Below are 19,401 nucleotides of genomic sequence, written 5' to 3'. Positions count from 1 at the left end.
AAGTCATGACTGGGAGTCAGGGAGCAGGTATTTTGGGGCCTCCTTTAAGCTCTGTGTCCATGGATAAGTCCTGCCCCATGTTCTGAGCCTCAGATCCAACAACAGCTTTACAGAGGAGGTCGCTGTTTCCAAGGGTTCTCTTACACTGGATATTCTAAGTCTATGAAGGGAGGCTAAGTAAGGAGGAGCGGAAAGTAGAAAGGAAGAACAAGAGAACACAAAAGTGTTCATTAGGAGGGTGCAGGAGGCTTGGAGGTTAGGATAATTTATATAGACAATATATTTTTAAAAAGAAATACTGGTAGGTAGCTAGTGTGACGTTGGAATAGATGGTAGAGAAAAATTAATGGAGGAAGAAAGAGAGTGGATAGAAATTTCAACAGAGAAAGTTAAAATCCTCCCATCTTAACACAACTACTTTTTACACATTAATTTCCAGTCCTTGTCTACATGGCCTCATTTTCAGTACCTTTCCATCTTGTTTTTCACTTAACAATATGACTTCAAGATGATTCCTTATAGCTAGGCTCCATTACAGGTTTCCACAACTGCCCTTGATCCATCAAGATGATATAAGTATATTTTGTTTTGTTTTGCTTTCTCGCTGTTTGACATAACACCTGTTTTTAGTTTTTGCCAAATAAATGATTCTTCAGAGAGCATTTTCACACTTATTTTTTGACTTTTATAGATTAACAATTTTTTTTTATAGATTAACAATTTTTATAGAATGGTAATATATACCCAAAGAGTAAGAACACCTTTATGGCTCCCACTCCCAATTCTCAGATCAGCTGCTTTCTTTTGGAGCTCTGTCAAGTATCCCAATTTTGTGAAATTTGGCCTATGTTCTTTTAAAAGCATGCCTCCCTTTTCTGATCCTCCAACCTGGGGCTCTTTCAGCACCAGAAAACCAGTAAGTTTCTCATCTTTATGACCAAAGCAGGTGTGAATCCAGGGGTTTTGGGTTGGCTCAGTCAGTAGAGCGTGTGACTCTTGATCTCAGGGTCATGAGTTCAAGTCCCACATTGGGTGTAGATCTTAAAAAAAAAAAAAAAGGTGTAAAGGTGTAAAGACGGAGACTTTATGGCAGAGGAAAGAACAGGCAGTAAAAGGTATATCCTTGCCATCTATTACCTCTTGTTAGTATTTTTGCTAATCAGTGTTAGGGAAGCATCTATTCTCAAGCTGAGTTTTTGGGGTTTTTTGTTTGTTTTTTTATGAACTTGTTCCTTTTCCTTCCCTTTCCCATGGGAGCTAGCAGAATCCCCTCTGTGGATAAGAACAGAGACATAGTCATAAAGTTCCTTGACAGCTTGAGTTGTTAACCTTCAGCCCCAGAAACAAAGGACTGCTCCCTTAAATATAGGTGAGCATTCCAGCCCTTTCTATTGTTATAAAGGTACACGTTCATTTATTAGATATCTGGCAATGAGATCCCTTCCTTTCTTCAAAGATGTATGTTTCCTCTATAAAACAAACCATTTCTTTAGCCACAAATATTTTGCCCATGCAGCTTCATTTTCTTTTCTTTTCCTTCCTTTCTCCTTCCCTCCCTCTCTTTCTTTCTTTCTTTCTTTCTTTCTTTCTTTCTTTCTTTCTTTCTTTCAAGGCAAAGAACTAACTATTTTGTCTTTCTCTGTTCTGCAGGACAGATTGCTCCTCCTAGTCATTTGATTCGAGTAGAAGGGAACAGCCATGCCCAGTATGTAGAAGACCCCATCACAGGAAGACAGAGTGTGTTGGTACCTTATGAGCCACCCCAGGTAAAAGATAAGTACTGGGTTGACTTGGGAGAGCATTCATTTTGGTGATAAAGGGTGTTTTGGGGATCTCTTTCTGCCTTGGTGTTTGTCATCAAATAGAACCCTTCTTGTCTTTCTCCTCTCCCTCTTTACCACACTGCTTCTCTATCCCCTTCAGAACTCCTACATTTGTATTAAGTTAACTTAATAACATTGCTGTGTACCCAGGTTCCCATCTTAAAGGCCAATAATAATTGAACTTGCAATTGGGTAAATACCTGACTCATCTAGAGAATTTAACTGGCAATTGAACTGGTAGTAGATGTGGACCGGATGCCAGTATATTCCCAGTGGCCTACAGATGGGAGACTCTGAGGGGGATCTCTTAGCTCAGGTTTGGACAAACAGGTGGCAGATTAGGAAAGCAGACTGGTTCTGTATTAAGAACACTGGAGTAGTGTTACCAGAGTCTCGTGGTTTGCTGGCTTGCTATGTGGACTGTTAGCCTGTGGCTCTCCCTCTCTAAGCTTCAGTTGCCTTGCCCATAAACGACCACTTTGGAATAGATGATTTAATCCCGAGGACCTTTTCAGCTCCAGAGTGTTCTTTATGGAAGTGTACATTTAAATCTGTGTGAAGCTATTTTATCCACATAGGGGTAATTTCCCTGGGTGTTGCTGCTATTTTGGATATTTTCATTTCTCCCCATTTGAATTAGGTGATAGGGATTAGCTTGCAAATGAATAAGATCAATAGGATCAAAAAGTTTTATGATTTAGGGGCACCTGGGTGGCTCAGTTGGTTATGAGACCGACTCTTGATTTCTGCTCAGGTCATGATCTCAGGGTTGTGAGACAGAGCCCCGCATCAGCCTCTGTGCTGAGCGGGGAGCCCGATTCTCTCTCTCTCTTTCCCTCTCCCTGTGCCCTACCGCCTGCTCTCTCTTTCTTCCTCTAAAATAAATAAATCTTTTTTTTTTAAGTATTATGTTTTAAAGCCTTTTTTGCCTTTCTAATTTAAGGTAAGTATTTAAAATAAAATAGATTTAATTTAAATCTAATTTCTAATTCAGTGTCCAGTGTTGCAAACATTAGCTTTAAGCTTCCCAAGAGGCAAGGCAAAGAGGAATCTACAATGGGTTTTAGAGTTTGTCTTGCTAGAAGAGAGTGTATCACCTCATCAGAGTGAGTTGGTTAACTAGAGAAGAGAACCAAGAAGGAAGAACATCAGCTCAAACCATTGTTAACCCGGACTCTTTTTCCTCCTGTGTTCAGGTTGGCACTGAATTCACGACAGTCCTGTACAATTTCATGTGTAACAGCAGTTGTGTTGGAGGGATGAACCGCCGTCCAATTTTAATCATTGTTACTCTGGAAACCAGAGAGTAAGTGGCATGTACAGAATTGTCATTCTGCAAAACACCGTGGGCAGAGGGCAACGTGAAATTGTGTTTGCTCTATCATTAACTTTCCATGTACAGCAAAGAGCTACCCTTGATTTTGTCCTTTGTGCTTTAAATCCTGGCTGCAAACAGTGACATAAAAGATCTAAGAAGGTGGAGACAGAGCAGGGTGCGTTAAGGGAGAGGGAAGAAAAGAACCAGGAAGGCATGCAAGTCACTTCATACCTGAATTCTTGACATTTGACTGCAACAGTTTCTGATTAGACAGTGTTTGTTTTCATGTGGCTCCCAAGGCAGTTAACAGTTTCTTTGAGTAAGTCTGGGCTGCCTAAGGGGGTTTTATCCAGAAACATCCACTGGCTTAACTCAACTTTCCTTCAAAATCTGTAGCTAAATACAGCTGTTCAGTTAATGGCTTGGAGGTTCTTTGCAGAACAAATGGAATGTTATTTACTAATATTGTTTATGGCACATAAGCCCTTTTGTGTTTTGCCAAGTGCTTCTGGGTCCATCCTCAAAGCAGCCACGAGTGAGCTGGTGGTGATGGTGGATGGGTGACGGCTAGCATTGGATATGGAAATGAGAGAATGCCAGGGACTTTTACAATTCTTTTCAATTTCACCCTTTCTCTCCCTCCTCTCTGATTCCTAGTGGGCAAGTCCTGGGCCGACGCTGCTTTGAGGCCCGGATCTGTGCCTGCCCAGGGAGAGACCGGAAGGCGGATGAAGACAGCATCAGGAAGCAGCAGGTGACGGACAGCGCAAAGAACGGTGATGGTACGAAGCGCCGTAAGTAGCTGTAGTAGCCAAATGCGGTAGGGTGAAATCTTCTCCAGATGTGGGGGCCAAGAGCAATACTGGGGAAGCTGCATAGGAAGACCTACCTCAGGGCTTCAGGGGCAAGTATGACTTGAGGTCCCACAGCCAGTGTGAACGGTTGTCCCACTAATGGAGGACTCCGGGTGTGCACGACAGCTTTGCAAAAGCAAATCGTCAAGGTGAGGATTTCTTAGTCCAGCGGTCCTCAAACTGTGACTCCCAGACCAGTAGCATCAGTGTCATCTTGCAACTGGGTAGAAATGCAAATTCTTAGTTACCAGACCTGCTGAATCAGAAACTCTGGGTATGAGACACTGATACCAGTTTATCTTTCTGGAATTGCGCATAAGGACTGAAAATGGCATCTGTCTACCTTATGAATTCCTGGGAATAGTGAGATTTACAAATGTATTTCACAAAGAACGGTCTGGGGAATATGCAGATCTGGGTTTCATGGAGTTTTGATACGTATGACTGTCTTGGGGCCTCAGTTACCTCATTTATAATGAGACTAATGATTTAGGTCTGTTGTTTTTAAACTCCTTTTGTTAAGCAGTAAAAGCTTTTTTTTTTTTTTTAAATGAAATATTTAAAATATTCTATTTGAAGGGGGCAGCAGTCAGGGGTGGTCTGTTGCTCTCAATCACCCCTTGCCCATGTGGTACAGGGGCCTAGACCTCCAGGCAGCAAAGTGTGAAAACCACTGATCCACTTGTGCATCTAACTTATGAGAAGAAATTGATTCTAGAAGGTGCCTCGCATAAGCCTATTATCACTACAAGTATTTTAAAGTATACCACGCTGTGACTTATTTCATGAAAACACGTTTTAATCTTATTACTGGTTAGTATCCAGAAGAAATATAAATTGTATTGCGTTTTACAGAACAACAGAATGTTTTAACAGCTACTCATCATCAACTTCTAACTTTTCCGTATGACTTGCCTTTCCTGTTAGGCTCTTTCTCTCCCTGATTATTCCTCAAAAAAGTATATATGTGTGTGTGTGTGTATATATATATATATATATATATATATATACACACACACATACACAATACATACATATGTATATAATTCTATCTCCACCCTAATTTTGCTCATGAGTCTGTCTGGTGGCATCGTTTCTATATGCTTCCCTGAGCACCTCAGTTACCTACACATTAATAACTTTTAGGAAGAATAGATTATCTGAACTTTGGCAAAAGAATCCTCTCTATATTCTGGATCCTGGCTGTAGTTTCTAATGTTGAAAACCTTAAGGATTTATGAGCTGCATCCACTCCCTTTACCAAAGGGAAAATGAGGGCCTGGGAGTGGAACTGTCTGTCTGAAGTTACATGATGTCCTCACTGCCGTGGGAGGGCTGAACACGCAAGCTGAGCGCATGGGCAAGACAACTTCTACAACACCCTTCCCTTTACCTCCTTGGAAGATAAATGATCAGAAAAATAAAACACCAAACCCATTTATCTTCCCTCCCTGAACAGCTGTTCACAGACACACGCAAGCAAGACACGGGGATTCCTGCAGCACCACTTAGGCCAAAGGCTCTCTTCCAGCTTCCCAGATGTCTTCCTTCTACTTATTCCTCCCCAACCCCCCACCTCATTATTGTTAGGTGTACACTTAATGTAAATGCAATGATCACCAAGGAAATGGAAGCTTGGGACTGAAAACTCTAATCTCACAGGTTTGCTGAGGCTACTGTCTGTTTAATAAATGTACTAGTGCTTCAGAAATGTTCCCAGGATGAAACTTGCGTTTTCCCTCCACCAGCTTTTCGTCAGAACACGCATGGCATCCAGATGACATCCATTAAGAAACGGAGGTCCCCAGATGATGAGCTGTTATACTTACCAGTGAGTCTCCCTTGAGTCTTCCCAATTGCTTCATTTTTACCATCTCTGAATGAGCTTTTCCTCTGTGTCATCTTATTATCTGTGACAACGAGAAAGGGACGATGATGACTAGGGAGATAAAACAGGGAGAAAATATTGTTTGAAAAATCAGGAAATATCCGTCTCTTCCCCTATTTTGAAATCTGTCAGTAGTGCGGGCTTCTCTACTTACTACTCGCCCAATCAAAGTTACTCTTCTAATATAATTTTTCTTACCCAAATATTTAAAATTAAGTTGCAGTTCATTGTTTAAGAATGATAAGATTACCCCAGACAGTGTGGCCAAGACTGAGATTTTGTCAGAAGGAACTCACAGATTTGACAGTACAACATTTATGGACTTGAATGCGATTTCTTTTAGGAAGTGCTATAAAGAAAGCCAAGCAAGACAGGATCCTCAGTTATATGTGAATGGCCAGAAGACTGAGCCCAGTTGTTGTGTAAGAGCATTGTTCATTCCTATGAGGAACATGAGTCCTCTCAAGGTCCTTGAGGTTCCCTTTTTAGACTATGGTTGCAGTCTGTTGAATTCTTAGCACCTTAGGTTTTGACCATCGAGAGTGGTGGCAAAGTCTTGGTAACCAGCATAACCCTCACCATCTGAACGTACCTGAGACCCAGGCAAGCCGGGCCAGGAGATTTGACAAGGGTTGCCGCCCCTGTATTGACGCCAAAGCCACTCAACAGGTTTGGGCGTGACATACCTGCTTCCCTGCCTTCTTTGGGCCCTGACCTCCGGAACAACAGACTGCTTGCCAGTAAAACAATGAGACGGTGAGTTAGCCAAGATTCTCAATGTCTTTTTTCTCAAGCTACCTATGGAAACGGACTTGTGAACTTTAAGTTCAGCATTATCCTGATAAACCAAATATTCCGAAAGACCTAATATGTTTTCAGCTGTTGAAATAGGAACCAGTTTGTACTAAGGAAGGAGGTACCTTGTCATCAGTTACATCTTATGTTTAGTGAAGAATCAGCCAAACTGGGATGTGTGAATTAAGGAAAAAAAACTTTTAATTTAACATGAATTTAGTTGGTATCTGTTGGGTGGCAAATATGCTAGACCCTGAGCATTCAGAGATCAGTAGAATATAATTTTTACCTTCAAAGAGCTTGCCTTCTAGCAAGGAGACAGTTAGAATGTAATGAAATAAATCCCTCCGTAGAGCTGGGCATGATGCCGTGGGAGCACATAGAAAGGGCAGAACACTCACCCAAAGACTGAGATCAGGGGAAGCTTTGCAGAGGTGACCACAGAGCTGGGACAGATAGGAGCTAACCTGACATACGGTAGAGAAAACTTTTCCATTTCTGAATTCTGACAAATCCTGCCTCTCAGGGAGGGGACTTGGGTGAGGCCTACAAAATGCCTAGGGAGCAGATTTGAAATTGGCACTCGCTCTTGGGATCCTGCAAGCGCTCATGCACCCTGCTGGTCTCACTCCAGTCCTGGCCCTGCTCATACTTTTAAAAAACTTTTAAGAGACTCTCTTAAAGAGAGAAGCATGTTTTGCCTCAGCTGAAAACTTCTGTCTTTCCAGAGATAAGTTAATAACCGCTAATTCTCATTACTTTTGGTAGTTGTTTCTTATAAAATCACTGCAAATGATTTTAATCTAACAAACACTGACTCATGGGAAAGTTCAGGATGAAGTTCCTGTGAGTCTCTGATCACAACATTTTCTGCAACTGGTCAGTACATAACCTTGTTTGATGTGTGTTTCTCTTTAAAGACACCTTATTTCATGTATACTATTGATTCATTAACACCGAACTCATGACCAACAGCACTACAACTCATGCCTAAATGAAGCTTATCTAACACATTTTCTCCAGAAGGCACATGGCAGCCTTCTGGCACCTGGAATCCTAGACAGCGCTTCAGCATTACCCTTGGGGACCAGTTTAAAGAGCAGGTTCACCAAAAAAGCCAACACAAAACAAAACAAAACAAAAAACGCACACAAAACACACACACACAAAAAAACTAAAACAAACAAACAAAACCAACAACAACAAACCCCCTCCCCCCGCCACACACACACACACACACTGTGGAAAATGTGGCACTCAGTAGACCAGGGAGAGGACACTTGTTTGCAGCATAAAAGCAGGAGTGAGACAGCAGAGCATGCCTTCATCGTGCCCCTGAGCTGGGAACGTGCGCGAGCAGCTGCAGTGTGGCCCTCTGTGCGTGTCTGTGTGGCCACAGAGCGCCGCCAGGCTCGGTTTCCGTGTCACAAAGGAGTGTTGCAAGCAGGCGAATTCGGCAATACGGAATCCACAGAGGAGGAGGACTGACTGTGCCGCTAACCGTTCCAGAGCTCTTCATTTTCCCTGTGTCTCTCCTTGTGCGCTGCACGTAGGTGAGGGGCCGCGAGACCTATGAAATGCTGCTGAAGATCAAGGAGTCCCTGGAGCTCATGCAGTACCTGCCTCAGCACACGATCGAGACTTACAGGCAGCAGCAGCAGCAGCAGCACCAGCATTTACTTCAGAAACAGTGAGTGTGTCGCTGTGCCCTCTCAAGAGGCGTCCGGGTCCGAAATGGGGTGGTGGGCGGGCGATGAGAAGACCCGAGGCCGGGAGACAGCAGAGCATCATAGGTTCCCATGAACCAGTGCAGGGGCCCTTTTCAGTTTCAACAACCTTCCCGGTTTCTTTCCCTAGAGCCTGGAGAAGGTCCACCTAGCTTCTGAAATTGAAGCTAAAACATTTCAGGTGAATTACAAAGAGACTCATGCTAAGAGAGTTTGCTCTCTCTACCCCTTATCCATACACATCTATCCAGAGAAGAATTTTGAGTATACAGTCTACTCTAGTCATATGTGTACATGCAACAACATGTAACCTTCCCTCATCCCGGTGCATTGTCCTGTACCTCACCTGGGAGGCACACAATCCACTTGTAGACTGGGGATAGCACATGGGTTTTACTGTAAGCGACTTCTTGGAGAGCTCTGTTGAGGACTCTGAGACCCTAGCACATGCTCCTTGGGAAGCCATCTGGAGGCAGAAGGGCAAAGTAGCATCTTATTGCCATGTTTCAGCATCTCTGTTCGAGGTTGTCTTCCAGCAATACATTTTTACAGAAATTGGGCCAGATTTTGCAACCATATTAGATCTACGTGCAATGTATAACTTATATATTTATATGTTAATTTTTACCTCAACTCTTGGATCTTTGATGATATTGTTTTGTGACTAATCAGAATAGAATAGCTCTCATGGGAGAAAGGGAAGTTGTCAAATCAAGACTCTGTTGACATTCACCCTTCTGTGGTTAAGAATAATCACTTGTTAGCTTAAAGTGTCTATACTGGAGATATTGGCAGAGTCTCCTTAGATAATGTAAAATGTATACATTTTGGGCCCATTTAAGTAATTCAAACATTCAGCTCTGCTCTTCAGACCAAAAGAAATGAAGCCAAAGTCATCTTGCCTCAGGCAAAGATTGTCTTTTACAATAGAAATGTAAATGAACAATAAATAATGGTTATTTTCTGATACATTAATAGTAGCTATAGAGAGATAGCTATGGAAAGTATAAGAAAGAGGGCTCATCATCCTCTTTTTAATCAACATTAATGCAGCCAAGGTGTTGGACTGCATCTGTGATACTCAGGAGGCATCCTCTGAGCACCTGGCTATGGGGTACAGGGTGGACAGCAGAGGGGTGGAAAAGGAGTGTGAGCTCCCTTAAAGGACTTCAGGCTCATTGAGCATTTAAGACCTCGTTTGCCTAGAAGGGATCTCACCATTTACTTTGAGCATGAAAGCTTTGCAAATCATAATTATAAAGTTTTATAGTAAGGCTGAGTGGGAAGTTTAATCAAGAGGTCTCTTGGAGACACAGGATATTCCAAAGGAGAATGAGAACTCAGGGTTGCAGACAGAGTTCCCATTGCAAATCCTATATATTCTTTAGGATATCAGAAGGAAATATATGTTAATATATTCAAGTGTAAAACTGATTTAGTTCTTATAAAATCTTACAGCAGGGATCAAAGAAACAGACCTGTAACATCATTTACAGACCAAGAGAGGCTAAGTGCCTCTCTCTTAAGAGGGAAACATGCATGTGATAGTATTAAGAAACATTCCCAAACTGCCTCTAGTTCACTCTGGAAATGTCTGGCTCAGCCAAAATGACCTCAGAAGAATTACATAGCAGCACATCATGCTGAACTAGTTACTCTCTATGATAGTCTTCCCCGTCTTTTTTTTCCAGTTAACAGGAAAAGTACTGTCAGGCCAAATTGATACTTATTAAATGATGTGGTTTAGAAAATCTGACCATCTAGCACAGGGGTTGGCAAACTTTTTTTCTGTGAAACACTGGTAGTAAACATCTTCGATTTTCTGGTCCATATGGTCTCTTGCAACTGGCTGCCTAGTTCTGCCTCTGTCGCGCAAAAGCAACCACGGTGTGTAAATGAATGAGAGTGGCCGGTGCTTTTTATGGATGCTGAAACTTGAATTCCATATAATTTTCGTATCATGAAATAATCCTTCTTTTGAATTTTCACAACTTTTAAAAATGTAAAAGCCATTCTTAGCCTGTGGGCCAGATTTGGCCCATTCACTGTACTTTGCCAGTTCTTGTTCTAGGTAAATCGGTGGATCTTCCTTCGTTGCCTCTGAAGGCTTAGATTTATTTTTAAAAATTTATTTATATATTAGAGAGAGGAGGGGGAGGGGCAGAGGGAGAGGGTGAGGGAAACTTAAGCAGACGTGGGGTTTGATCTCAAGACCCTGAGACCTGAGCTGAAACTAAGAGTCAGATACTTAACTGACTGCACCACCGAGGTGCCCCATGGCTTAGATTTTTTTTTTTTTATAGGAATATTTGGAAGCTAATATGTGTATCCTAAAGTAGAGAGGTATGGAAATGTTTTAGGAAAGCATACAGTGATTTTTAAAATGGTATTTCAATATCTAAAAACACAACAGCCTTTAACAGAGATCTCTTTTGTCTGAGAAAGTTAGGCATGCCCATCCAGACAAAAAATATGGTTAATGATGAAACCTTATCAGCAGTTAAGACTGGAATAGTTGAGGGTGCCTGGGTGGCTCAGTTGGTTAGGCGACTGCCTTCAGCTCAGGTCATGATCCCAGAGTCCCGGGATCGAGTCCCGCATCGGGCTCCCTGCTCGGCGGGGAGTCTGCTTCTCCCTCTGACCTTACCCCCTCTTGCGCTCTCTCTCTCACTCTCTCTCTCTCAAATAAATAAATAAAATCTTTAAAAAAAAAATGGAATAGTTGAGTTGATTCATGTAACAAACTTTTTATTGAAGATCTGTTACAGTGAAGTATTAAGGATGGGATGAGAAAGATGAAGTTCCTTCTTTCCCAGAGTTTATGAATTAGTGGTGAATTCCTATCCAGACCCCCTTTTGAATCTTTTTTTTTTTTTAAGATTTTATTTATTTATTTGACAGAGAGAGACACAGCGAGAGAGGAAACACAAGCAAGGGGAGTGGGAGAGGGAGAAGCAGGCTCCCCGCCAAGCAGGGAGCCCGATGCGGGGCTCGATCCCAGGACCCTGAGATCATGACCTGAGCCGAAGGCAGATGCTTAATGACTGAGCCACCTAGGCACCCCCCCTTTTGAATCTTAAGAGAGCTCTGGAAATTCGTTCTGAGCATTGTGTAAATTAATAGGAGAATTTGAAACAATTCCCCTAGGTCACACAATAAAAGGAATAGTTTAGTGTCATAGTTTTAGAGATTTTATAAGCAGGAAGATCTACCTTAGTCAGTCAGGGACTTGGGCAATTTGTGTTTGTTGACTTGGAGTACATGAGCATACACAACTCTGTGTTTCGACGGGATGAGTTACCAGTGCTTAGTCTGAGTGTCTGGCACTGCTCTGAAGGTAAATTATTTTATAATTCATCTTTCATAAAGCAGTCTATTTCATCAAAGAAGAAAATGCATATTAAAATTGTTATTTTAAAAAGCTCGAGAGATATCAGAAACATATCGTCCCTCTTTTGCAAGTGTAGCCACAGATAAATGAGAGAACAGAGCCTCATGGGTCCCTGGGGTATCCATTTAAAAGTATTATTGCATGTTTTCGAGTTATCTCCCAGTGTACAAGAGCTAACTTCAGTGTGACAACTTGTGCATGGAAATGTGACAGACTGCAAAAGAAATCTTTGCAAAATACAGACATTTGGTCTAATTTTGCCTTTGTTATATATACATGGGTCTCCAATGATTGATAGACGACGTCTATATAAATTCTCCAGTTGCTGCGTTCTTCCCCTGGGTTTTTTTCAGCTCTCTTATTTTCATGCAAATCTCCAACAAAGAGCATGAATGACTAGACAAAAAAAAATGGAAATCTAATTCCCTGGCAATCATTTGAAAAGAATAAATCAGCTTGGAAAATACCTATAATAGCCTGTGATTTCCTTTCCAAAAATATAGACCAATTTTATGCTGGTAAGGGATCAATTTTGTGTTTTTCTTTTTAGTAGAGGAAAAATTAGTGGGAAGGAAATACACAGCTTCTACTAAGCGGCAATAAAATATTTTCAGTTGAATTCCTTCTATTAGTTTCTCACTGTGTGTTTTCTCTCTGCTTGCTTTTCATTTGTGCATGGTTTTCCTTTTTCAAAAATCCCTTCAGTTACCTTCATGATCATGGGCTTTATGGAGGGTAAATTTTACACCGAGTTTTTGTGAATCAAATTGTTATAGATATGAGTAGGCTTTATACCATTTACAAAGAAATTTGATTGTAGTTGATTTGCTCATGTTGGAATAAACATCTGGGGTTATGTTTATAGAAGCCCGAATCTAGTGGCAGGACAAACTGGACCCATTCTTGACACTAGACTCCTTGCCTTCACATTTTCAAAGGACATTAACTCTTAAGACAGCTTTGCAGAAGCTGCTTGAGACCTTTTTAGCAATCTTTTGATGTGTGCACTTTGGACCAATAGTATTGCTTTTTCATTTTTTCCTGTAGTTTATCCTCCTCCTCTGATCTCAGGCCAACATCATCTTGTTAAAATTTTACTTAGCTGAACTCCTGTTTTCCCCTGAAAAACTATTTTTGAGTTTCTGCCAGATGGTTTTATTTTAATTGTAGTACAAATATGTGGCATCCTGAGGAACCCTTAGGATTTCCTTCTCCTTGACGATCCCTTGACGATTGTAGATTTTCAGTAATGCAGGTCAAAGGATATTGGAGCATAGTGGGTTCTTCAAGGTCATAGTTCTGATCTCATCATACCGCAGCTGGGATAACTGAGGCCCAGTGAACTACACCTGTGATTTCATGGCCAGTTCAAAGTAATGCTAAGATGAGAATCAGAATCTATGCCCACTTCTAGTTCTCCGCATCAGTTGGTATTTATCTTTGTGCTTTCAGTACGAAGTCTTACTTCTTTTTTTGTTTTTTAAGGATTATTTATTTATTTATTTGACAGAGAGAGACACAGCGAGAGAGGGAACACAAGCAGGGGGAGTGGGAGAGGGAGAAGCAGGCTTCCCGCCGAGCAGGGAGCCCGAAGCCAGGCTCCATCCCAGGACCCTGGGATCATGACCTGAGCCGAAGGCAGACGCTTAACGACTGAGCCACCCAGGGGCCCCTGAAGTCTTACTTCTTTAAGGTCATTTGGCTATGACTTTCTGCAAGAACATTGATAATTTTTCCTCAGATTGCATATCTGCGGGAGAAGCAAGCAAAATTTTCAGCATTATCAATAGAGGAGAGAGCAGAATACACAGATCTCTATCTCATCGTTAGGTGTGGTTTAGACCATATTTCTAGGTTTGATTTAGAAATCCTTCACATGTCCAGGGTATTAGTTCGAAATTGCCAGTCTCACAGATAAAAACAGGTGGATATTGACAGTTTCATTTGGTTCAACCTTATAGGTCAAGGACCTGCAGAATTTTTACCATTTACACAGTGTTACTTTCTGAATTTCACAGCTATGTTACAAAGTTGTCAGGGCAGAGATTTATTAGCTCTGAATTGCTAATGAGGTAACAACTCAGACTTCTCAAATTCAGATAGATTAAATCACTTTTCTAAATTCTCACATCTCATTGCACCACTAATCTCAGTTCTAAGTCTCAAAGTTTGAACCCCTATGGTCCATATACTCTTTTTTTTTTTTTAAGATTTTATTTATTTGACAGGGAGAGACACAGCGGGAGAGGGAACACAAGCAGGGGGAGTGGGAGAGGGAGAAGCAGGCTTCCCGCCAAGCAGGAAGCCCGATGCGGGGCTTGATCCCAGGACCCCGGGACCGTGACCTGAGCCCAAGGCAGACGCCCAACGACTGAGCCACCCAGGCGCCCCCATATACTCTTATCATAACAAAAACATGGTCTCTGCATATTGTCTCATTCCACACTTGCTCAAAGAGAAGCCCCAAAGTGTAATATCCAAACAAGAAGTCAAAGCTTTAGCTCTTTACCCGAGAATAAATCTCTTCCCTGCTAGTTTGTATGCTGGCATATTCCATCAGATGATCTCAATTCTTGCTGGTGAGGTTGGTTTACTGAATTCCAGCCATAAGCAAGTAAAAAGGGCTTTGTTGCTTTGCACTCAGTAACCAAATGTGACTCAAAAGTCATCTAGGAATGAATTCCCCAGTAGTTCGCGGGGTTGCACAATCTTTAGCAAAATAAAAGGATTTGTTCCTGGCGTCCTTGTGGCATAATTGATTTCTTCATTCTGTAAAAGTTGCTTTCATGAGTTTGATATGTGCCTTTGGAGGCCAGGTTTGTGACTGAAAGGATTAAGATATTTTTCCATTTCAATCTGGGCATATACAAAATGCTCATTAATAGTTCTTTACAAATGCATGATGATGCAGCCCCCAGACTGATAAGATCGTATTTCTTCATGCTTCATAGTTCGGCCAGACAGGAACAATAATGAGGTTTTATAATTGGGCCGATGACATTTTACCAAAGATTAAAATTAGTTCTTGTCTCTGCATTCCCTTTTTTCAATTCGTCGAGTCCAATGTGCCAAGCACTGTACCAAACATTGTGACCAATCCTGACACAGTAGTCTTCAACTGAATCACTTGTGGAACCTGTTAAAAATATATATGCCTGGGCCCTGCCTGGTCTCTGAGGATCTGGGGAAAAAAATATTTTTTTAAGCTCTACAGGTGATTCTGATAGTTCTGGTTAACTACCACGGCTTTCTCTCACTTCTTCATAAAAATCTTGAGAAGTCCTCTCTGAGAAATTTTAAAGGAGGATGACAAGGAAGGAGCAGAAATAACTTCCCAGGCATTCGGTTCTGTCTCACTGTGATCATGAAGGTAGGAGGGTGTTTCTGTATTCGGTTGATATGAATATATGAAGTCCGAAGCCTTCACCTCTTCTTTTTCTCTGGTTCCTCTCTGCAGTCTCCTTTCAGCCTGCTTCAGGAATGAGCTTGTGGAGCCCCGGAGAGAAACCCCGAAACAGTCTGACGTCTTCTTTAGACATTCCAGCCCTCCAAACCGATCAGTGTATCCATAGAGCCCCATATCTGTATTTTGATCGTGTGTTTCTTGTGTTTCCGTGTACGTGTGTGTGCACACATGTGTGCGTGCATGTGTGTGTGTGTGTCCAGCCCTCGTAAGCAGGACTTGAAGACTTTGGCTCAGAGACCTAACTGCTCAAAGGCACACAGCCACTAGTAAGAAAATTTTTGAAGGGACTCAAAACTTACAAGAAAGGACGTTTTCTGCAGATTCTGCATCCTTAGATCTAGCACTGGGCAGTCAGGAACCCCCATGTTTGTCTGTGAGCTTTTGTGTTGTTCTTAGAAGGGAGGGGCTCAGGTTGGAAAGAGGGGCATTAAGATGTTTTTTCGAACCCTTTTCTGTTACCTTCTGTTGTGTTTCTAAAACTCTTAAAGAAGCTTTTGAGCAGGTCTCAAACTTAAGATGCCTTTTTAAGAAAAGGAGAAAAAAGTTGTTCTTGTCTGTGCATAAGAAAATTGTAGGCAACTGAGAGCCTCAGGCCCTTTTAATGCTGGTCATGCAATAATATTACAAATAGTAACACACTAAGGTGTCAAGTATACTGCTGGGCAGAGAGATGATAATTACTATGAGTAGCCAATGTGGGGGGGATGTTCTTTTCTTCTTTTTGAGAATTTGCATTATCAGTCTCCTCCCCTCATGTGTAGATAGAAAGTTCATGAACACCGTCAGATCCTACCACTGCCACCTTGTTGGCATCTGATATGATAGTCTTCCTTGCTCACGGAAACCCTTGAGTCCTACACCCAAAGCTGTTGTCTAGACCCGAAGACAGAGAAACTTACTTTGTCGTTTTAATAGGAGGGTAAAACTACCCCAGTAATATTGTTCCAGGCAGTTAGAGATCATTCTTCAGTGGTCAAAATTGAGTTCAAAGTCCTCTCCACCAAATCTATGACTAATTTGTTTAGTGGAGCCTTTATCTCTCAATCCCACCATAGAACTAGCCATATGGCTGGCTCTGTTCACACTCCTTTGTTCAGGACACTTATATTTTATTTAAGTGATGTCTAAGCAGACACATGTTAAAATCAACACTCCTGTTCTGAAACTTAAAGATAGAAAGAGTAGCTGATTTTTTTTTTTTTTTGGCTCAAAAAGCTTAGAGAATCTCTTTCTTTCCTTTTTAAAAACATATTTTAAAATCATGGTAGGAAGACTTTAAAAATCTTCCCCCACGTCTCCCCACACCAGATCACCAGCCCTTTATTCTGTTTTATCACAGCGATGATTTCTTGTTTTTGAGGCTGTTGCTTTATGGATGTGTGATTTTAATTTTCAATAAACTTTTGCATCTTGGTTCATCTTGCAGTTTTTTCTTTTCTGTCTCTCTTCCTTTTTTTTTTTTTTTAATTCCTTAAGTAATAGAATATTTTCATTTGAATGTGTGAAGTACCACGTGAAAGTCTAAAGAACAAGAATACTGAACAGTCACTTTGGTTCTGTCTACATTTCTGTCAGTATTTGGTGTTTTTATTTAAGATGCTCTGTATTAAGGTCATCAGTCCTAAAAATACATTCCAATGCCTACACCAACTTGAAATATATTTTAGCCCTGTGGGTGTTTAATTCATTAATTTCATCATGAGGAGCCAGGCAATATAGTATCATTTGTCCACCTCTCTGAACAAGACTCGAGCTATATCTTCAGTTGCCAAATAAATCGAATCCAAGTTTACTAAATAATTTGGCTCTGTGACATAGGAATTAACAAATATTCATCCAGAAATATGCAATGGAACCTGTTGTCCAAATTTTTTGTAATTACACTATGTTCCGATCTTTGAGTAATTGTTTGTAAAAGCTTCAACAATAATTGTTTCTGAGTAAAAATAATGAATATAATAGCTTGAAAAAATACTTAAGAAAAAACATTTTTATGTTTGAGATAAAAGCATATTAGTAAAATCAGATGAGCTTGTTACATTGACAAGGTGTTTTCAATTAATCGAATAACTTTCTAATCCCCTTTTAAGGGGTTCACAAATCCCTGAAAGGGTTAATGAGTATGTTTAGTTTTTTAACATTTGCTTTTTCTTTCACAAGTTTTTTTTTCTTTCACCCCATTTTTATATAAGTTTTTAATGTGTGTATAGTGACTTATATAAATTCATATCTTTGAACTAATGGAAAATATTCTACAATTACAGTTGATCTATCTAGAGAAGAAATGCTGCCTTTTATATTTAGAGGCAAGATTACCCAGCTGGAGAGTAAGGTTACAGGCAGGACAGTAGTGAGCAAAATTTCGAGGAGGAACACCTCCATTTCTGATCTTACATGGCTTCTCTCTTTTTGACCTTCCTCATATAGGGGGTGTTTTGCTTTATCCACAATATCTCTTCCCCCTCTCAGATTCTGCACTCCAGAAACCATTTGCTGAAATAGATTTACCCTGAGGTATCACCACATTCTACTAGAGAGTTACTCTTTAACTAGCAATGGAAGATTTAAGGCAAAAAAATAAAGGAATCCTTTGATGGAATTGTAGGTATCTCCAGCAAGATGGAGAAGATGACTTTGAGTTTGTGTCTTCTCAAGAATTTGGACTTTCTGCCACATAGTCACTAGTCTTGGAATCAGGAAAACTGTTTTTTAATTCTGGATGATTTCAAGGTCACTTACAGCTCTGAGATACTGAATTTTATTCACAGAAGCCTGAGTCATTAAAGTTAAGACCTCGGACTTGACTTTTTCAGAATTTCTCCTCAAAACTAGAAATACATGAAATATACCTTTCTATATCTCTGTTATGTTGGATTCCTGGAAAAATCTAGTACTCCTCTAGAGAAAACAGCCTGAACTTACGCCTGGTTGTTTTTCTGAGGATAGCTACGTACTCACTTTTTTTCAGTTTTGGGGTGTGTGTATGTGTGTGTGTATTGGGGGGTGGTGGGTAAGAAACCCATAGTGTCACAGATCCCATTGTCCTTGAACACTTTTTCCTTATCTTCAGATTCCCCAGTAATCTTTGGGATTGTCCACTCAAGGACTATAACATTATATGTATAAAGGAAAAAAAAAAAAAGATCTTGTTCTTCAAGGCCTTTAAATTGGTCACAGATTTATTCAGCCTTGTTCCCTTTTCCACAGTACATAGAGGTTATCTGAATACTCTTTGTATTTCAGACATTGCAAACTTAATAATAAACAGGCTGCCCTGACCTTGCTCCCTGTGGCTTTAACACTCTCTTCCACATTAAAGGAGAGGCATTCAGAATTTTTGACTTTTTTTTTACTCTCTTATCCTTATTCATCTACTCAACCTAATTCCTGGATTTGTTCAAGTGAGAATACTTGCCACTTCCTCCTGTTAATTCTTAAACTGTTGCCTCTCATCCTCTTGACCGAAACTAGAGTATTAAACATTTGGTCCTGCAGTGTAAGAGTAAAAAGAACCAATGTTTCTTGAGCACCTATAAATTAAGGACAATGTCCAGGGTTCTTACATAATCTAATTTACTCTTTTTTTCTTTTTAAGAATGTAATATTTTTTATTTTTAAAATCATTTTTACAAATCTATTATTTTTAAAATTGAAGTATAATTCACATGCAATATTATAGTAGTTTCAGGTGTACAACATAGTGATTTGACATTTATATAACACTATGGGATGCTCACCATGTTAAGTGTAGTTACTATCTGTCACCACACAAAGTTATGACTATATTATTGACTATATTCCCTGTGCTATACTTTACATCCCTGTGACATTTATTTTGTAACTGGAAGTTTGTACCTTTTAATCCTCTTCACCTACTTAGCTCATCCCTTCAAACTTCCTCCCCTCTGGAAGCCACCAGTTTGTTCTCTCTGGATTTATGAGTCAATTTTTGTTTGGTTATGTTTGTTCATTAATTTTACTTTTAGATTCCACATGTAAGTAAAATCATGCAATATTTGTTTTTTTCTATCTGACTTATTTCACTCCACATAATACCCTCTAGGTCCATTCATGTTGTCACAAATGGCAAGATCTCATTCTTTTTTATGGCTGAGTAATATTCCACATATATACCACAT

General features: G+C 40.5%; 1 protein-coding gene across 9 annotated transcripts in view; it reads left to right on the top strand.

The window, feature by feature from the left end:
• Positions 1–19,401, top strand: part of TP63 (tumor protein p63) — a 231,035-nt gene that overhangs the window by 200,617 nt on the left and 11,017 nt on the right. For 7 of the 9 annotated variants that reach the window (XM_044919898.1, XM_021692546.1, XM_021692547.1 and 4 more), the window contains 5 exons: positions 1,651–1,766; positions 3,020–3,129; positions 3,799–3,935; positions 5,744–5,826; positions 8,232–8,368. In XM_044919898.1, the coding sequence (XP_044775833.1) occupies positions 1,651–1,766; positions 3,020–3,129; positions 3,799–3,935; positions 5,744–5,826; positions 8,232–8,368 (583 nt within the window). Of the gene's footprint in view, positions 1–1,650; positions 1,767–3,019; positions 3,130–3,798; positions 3,936–5,743; positions 5,827–8,231; positions 8,369–15,253; positions 15,369–19,401 lie in introns of those variants that run through there. The other 2 variants (XM_021692548.1, XM_044919902.1) reach the window with 2 other exon arrangements.

Source organism: Neomonachus schauinslandi, chromosome 1, assembly GCF_002201575.2.
Source record: "Neomonachus schauinslandi chromosome 1, ASM220157v2, whole genome shotgun sequence".
Classification (NCBI taxonomy): domain Eukaryota; kingdom Metazoa; phylum Chordata; class Mammalia; order Carnivora; family Phocidae; genus Neomonachus; species Neomonachus schauinslandi.
This window is presented reverse-complemented; position numbering and strand designations above follow the sequence as displayed.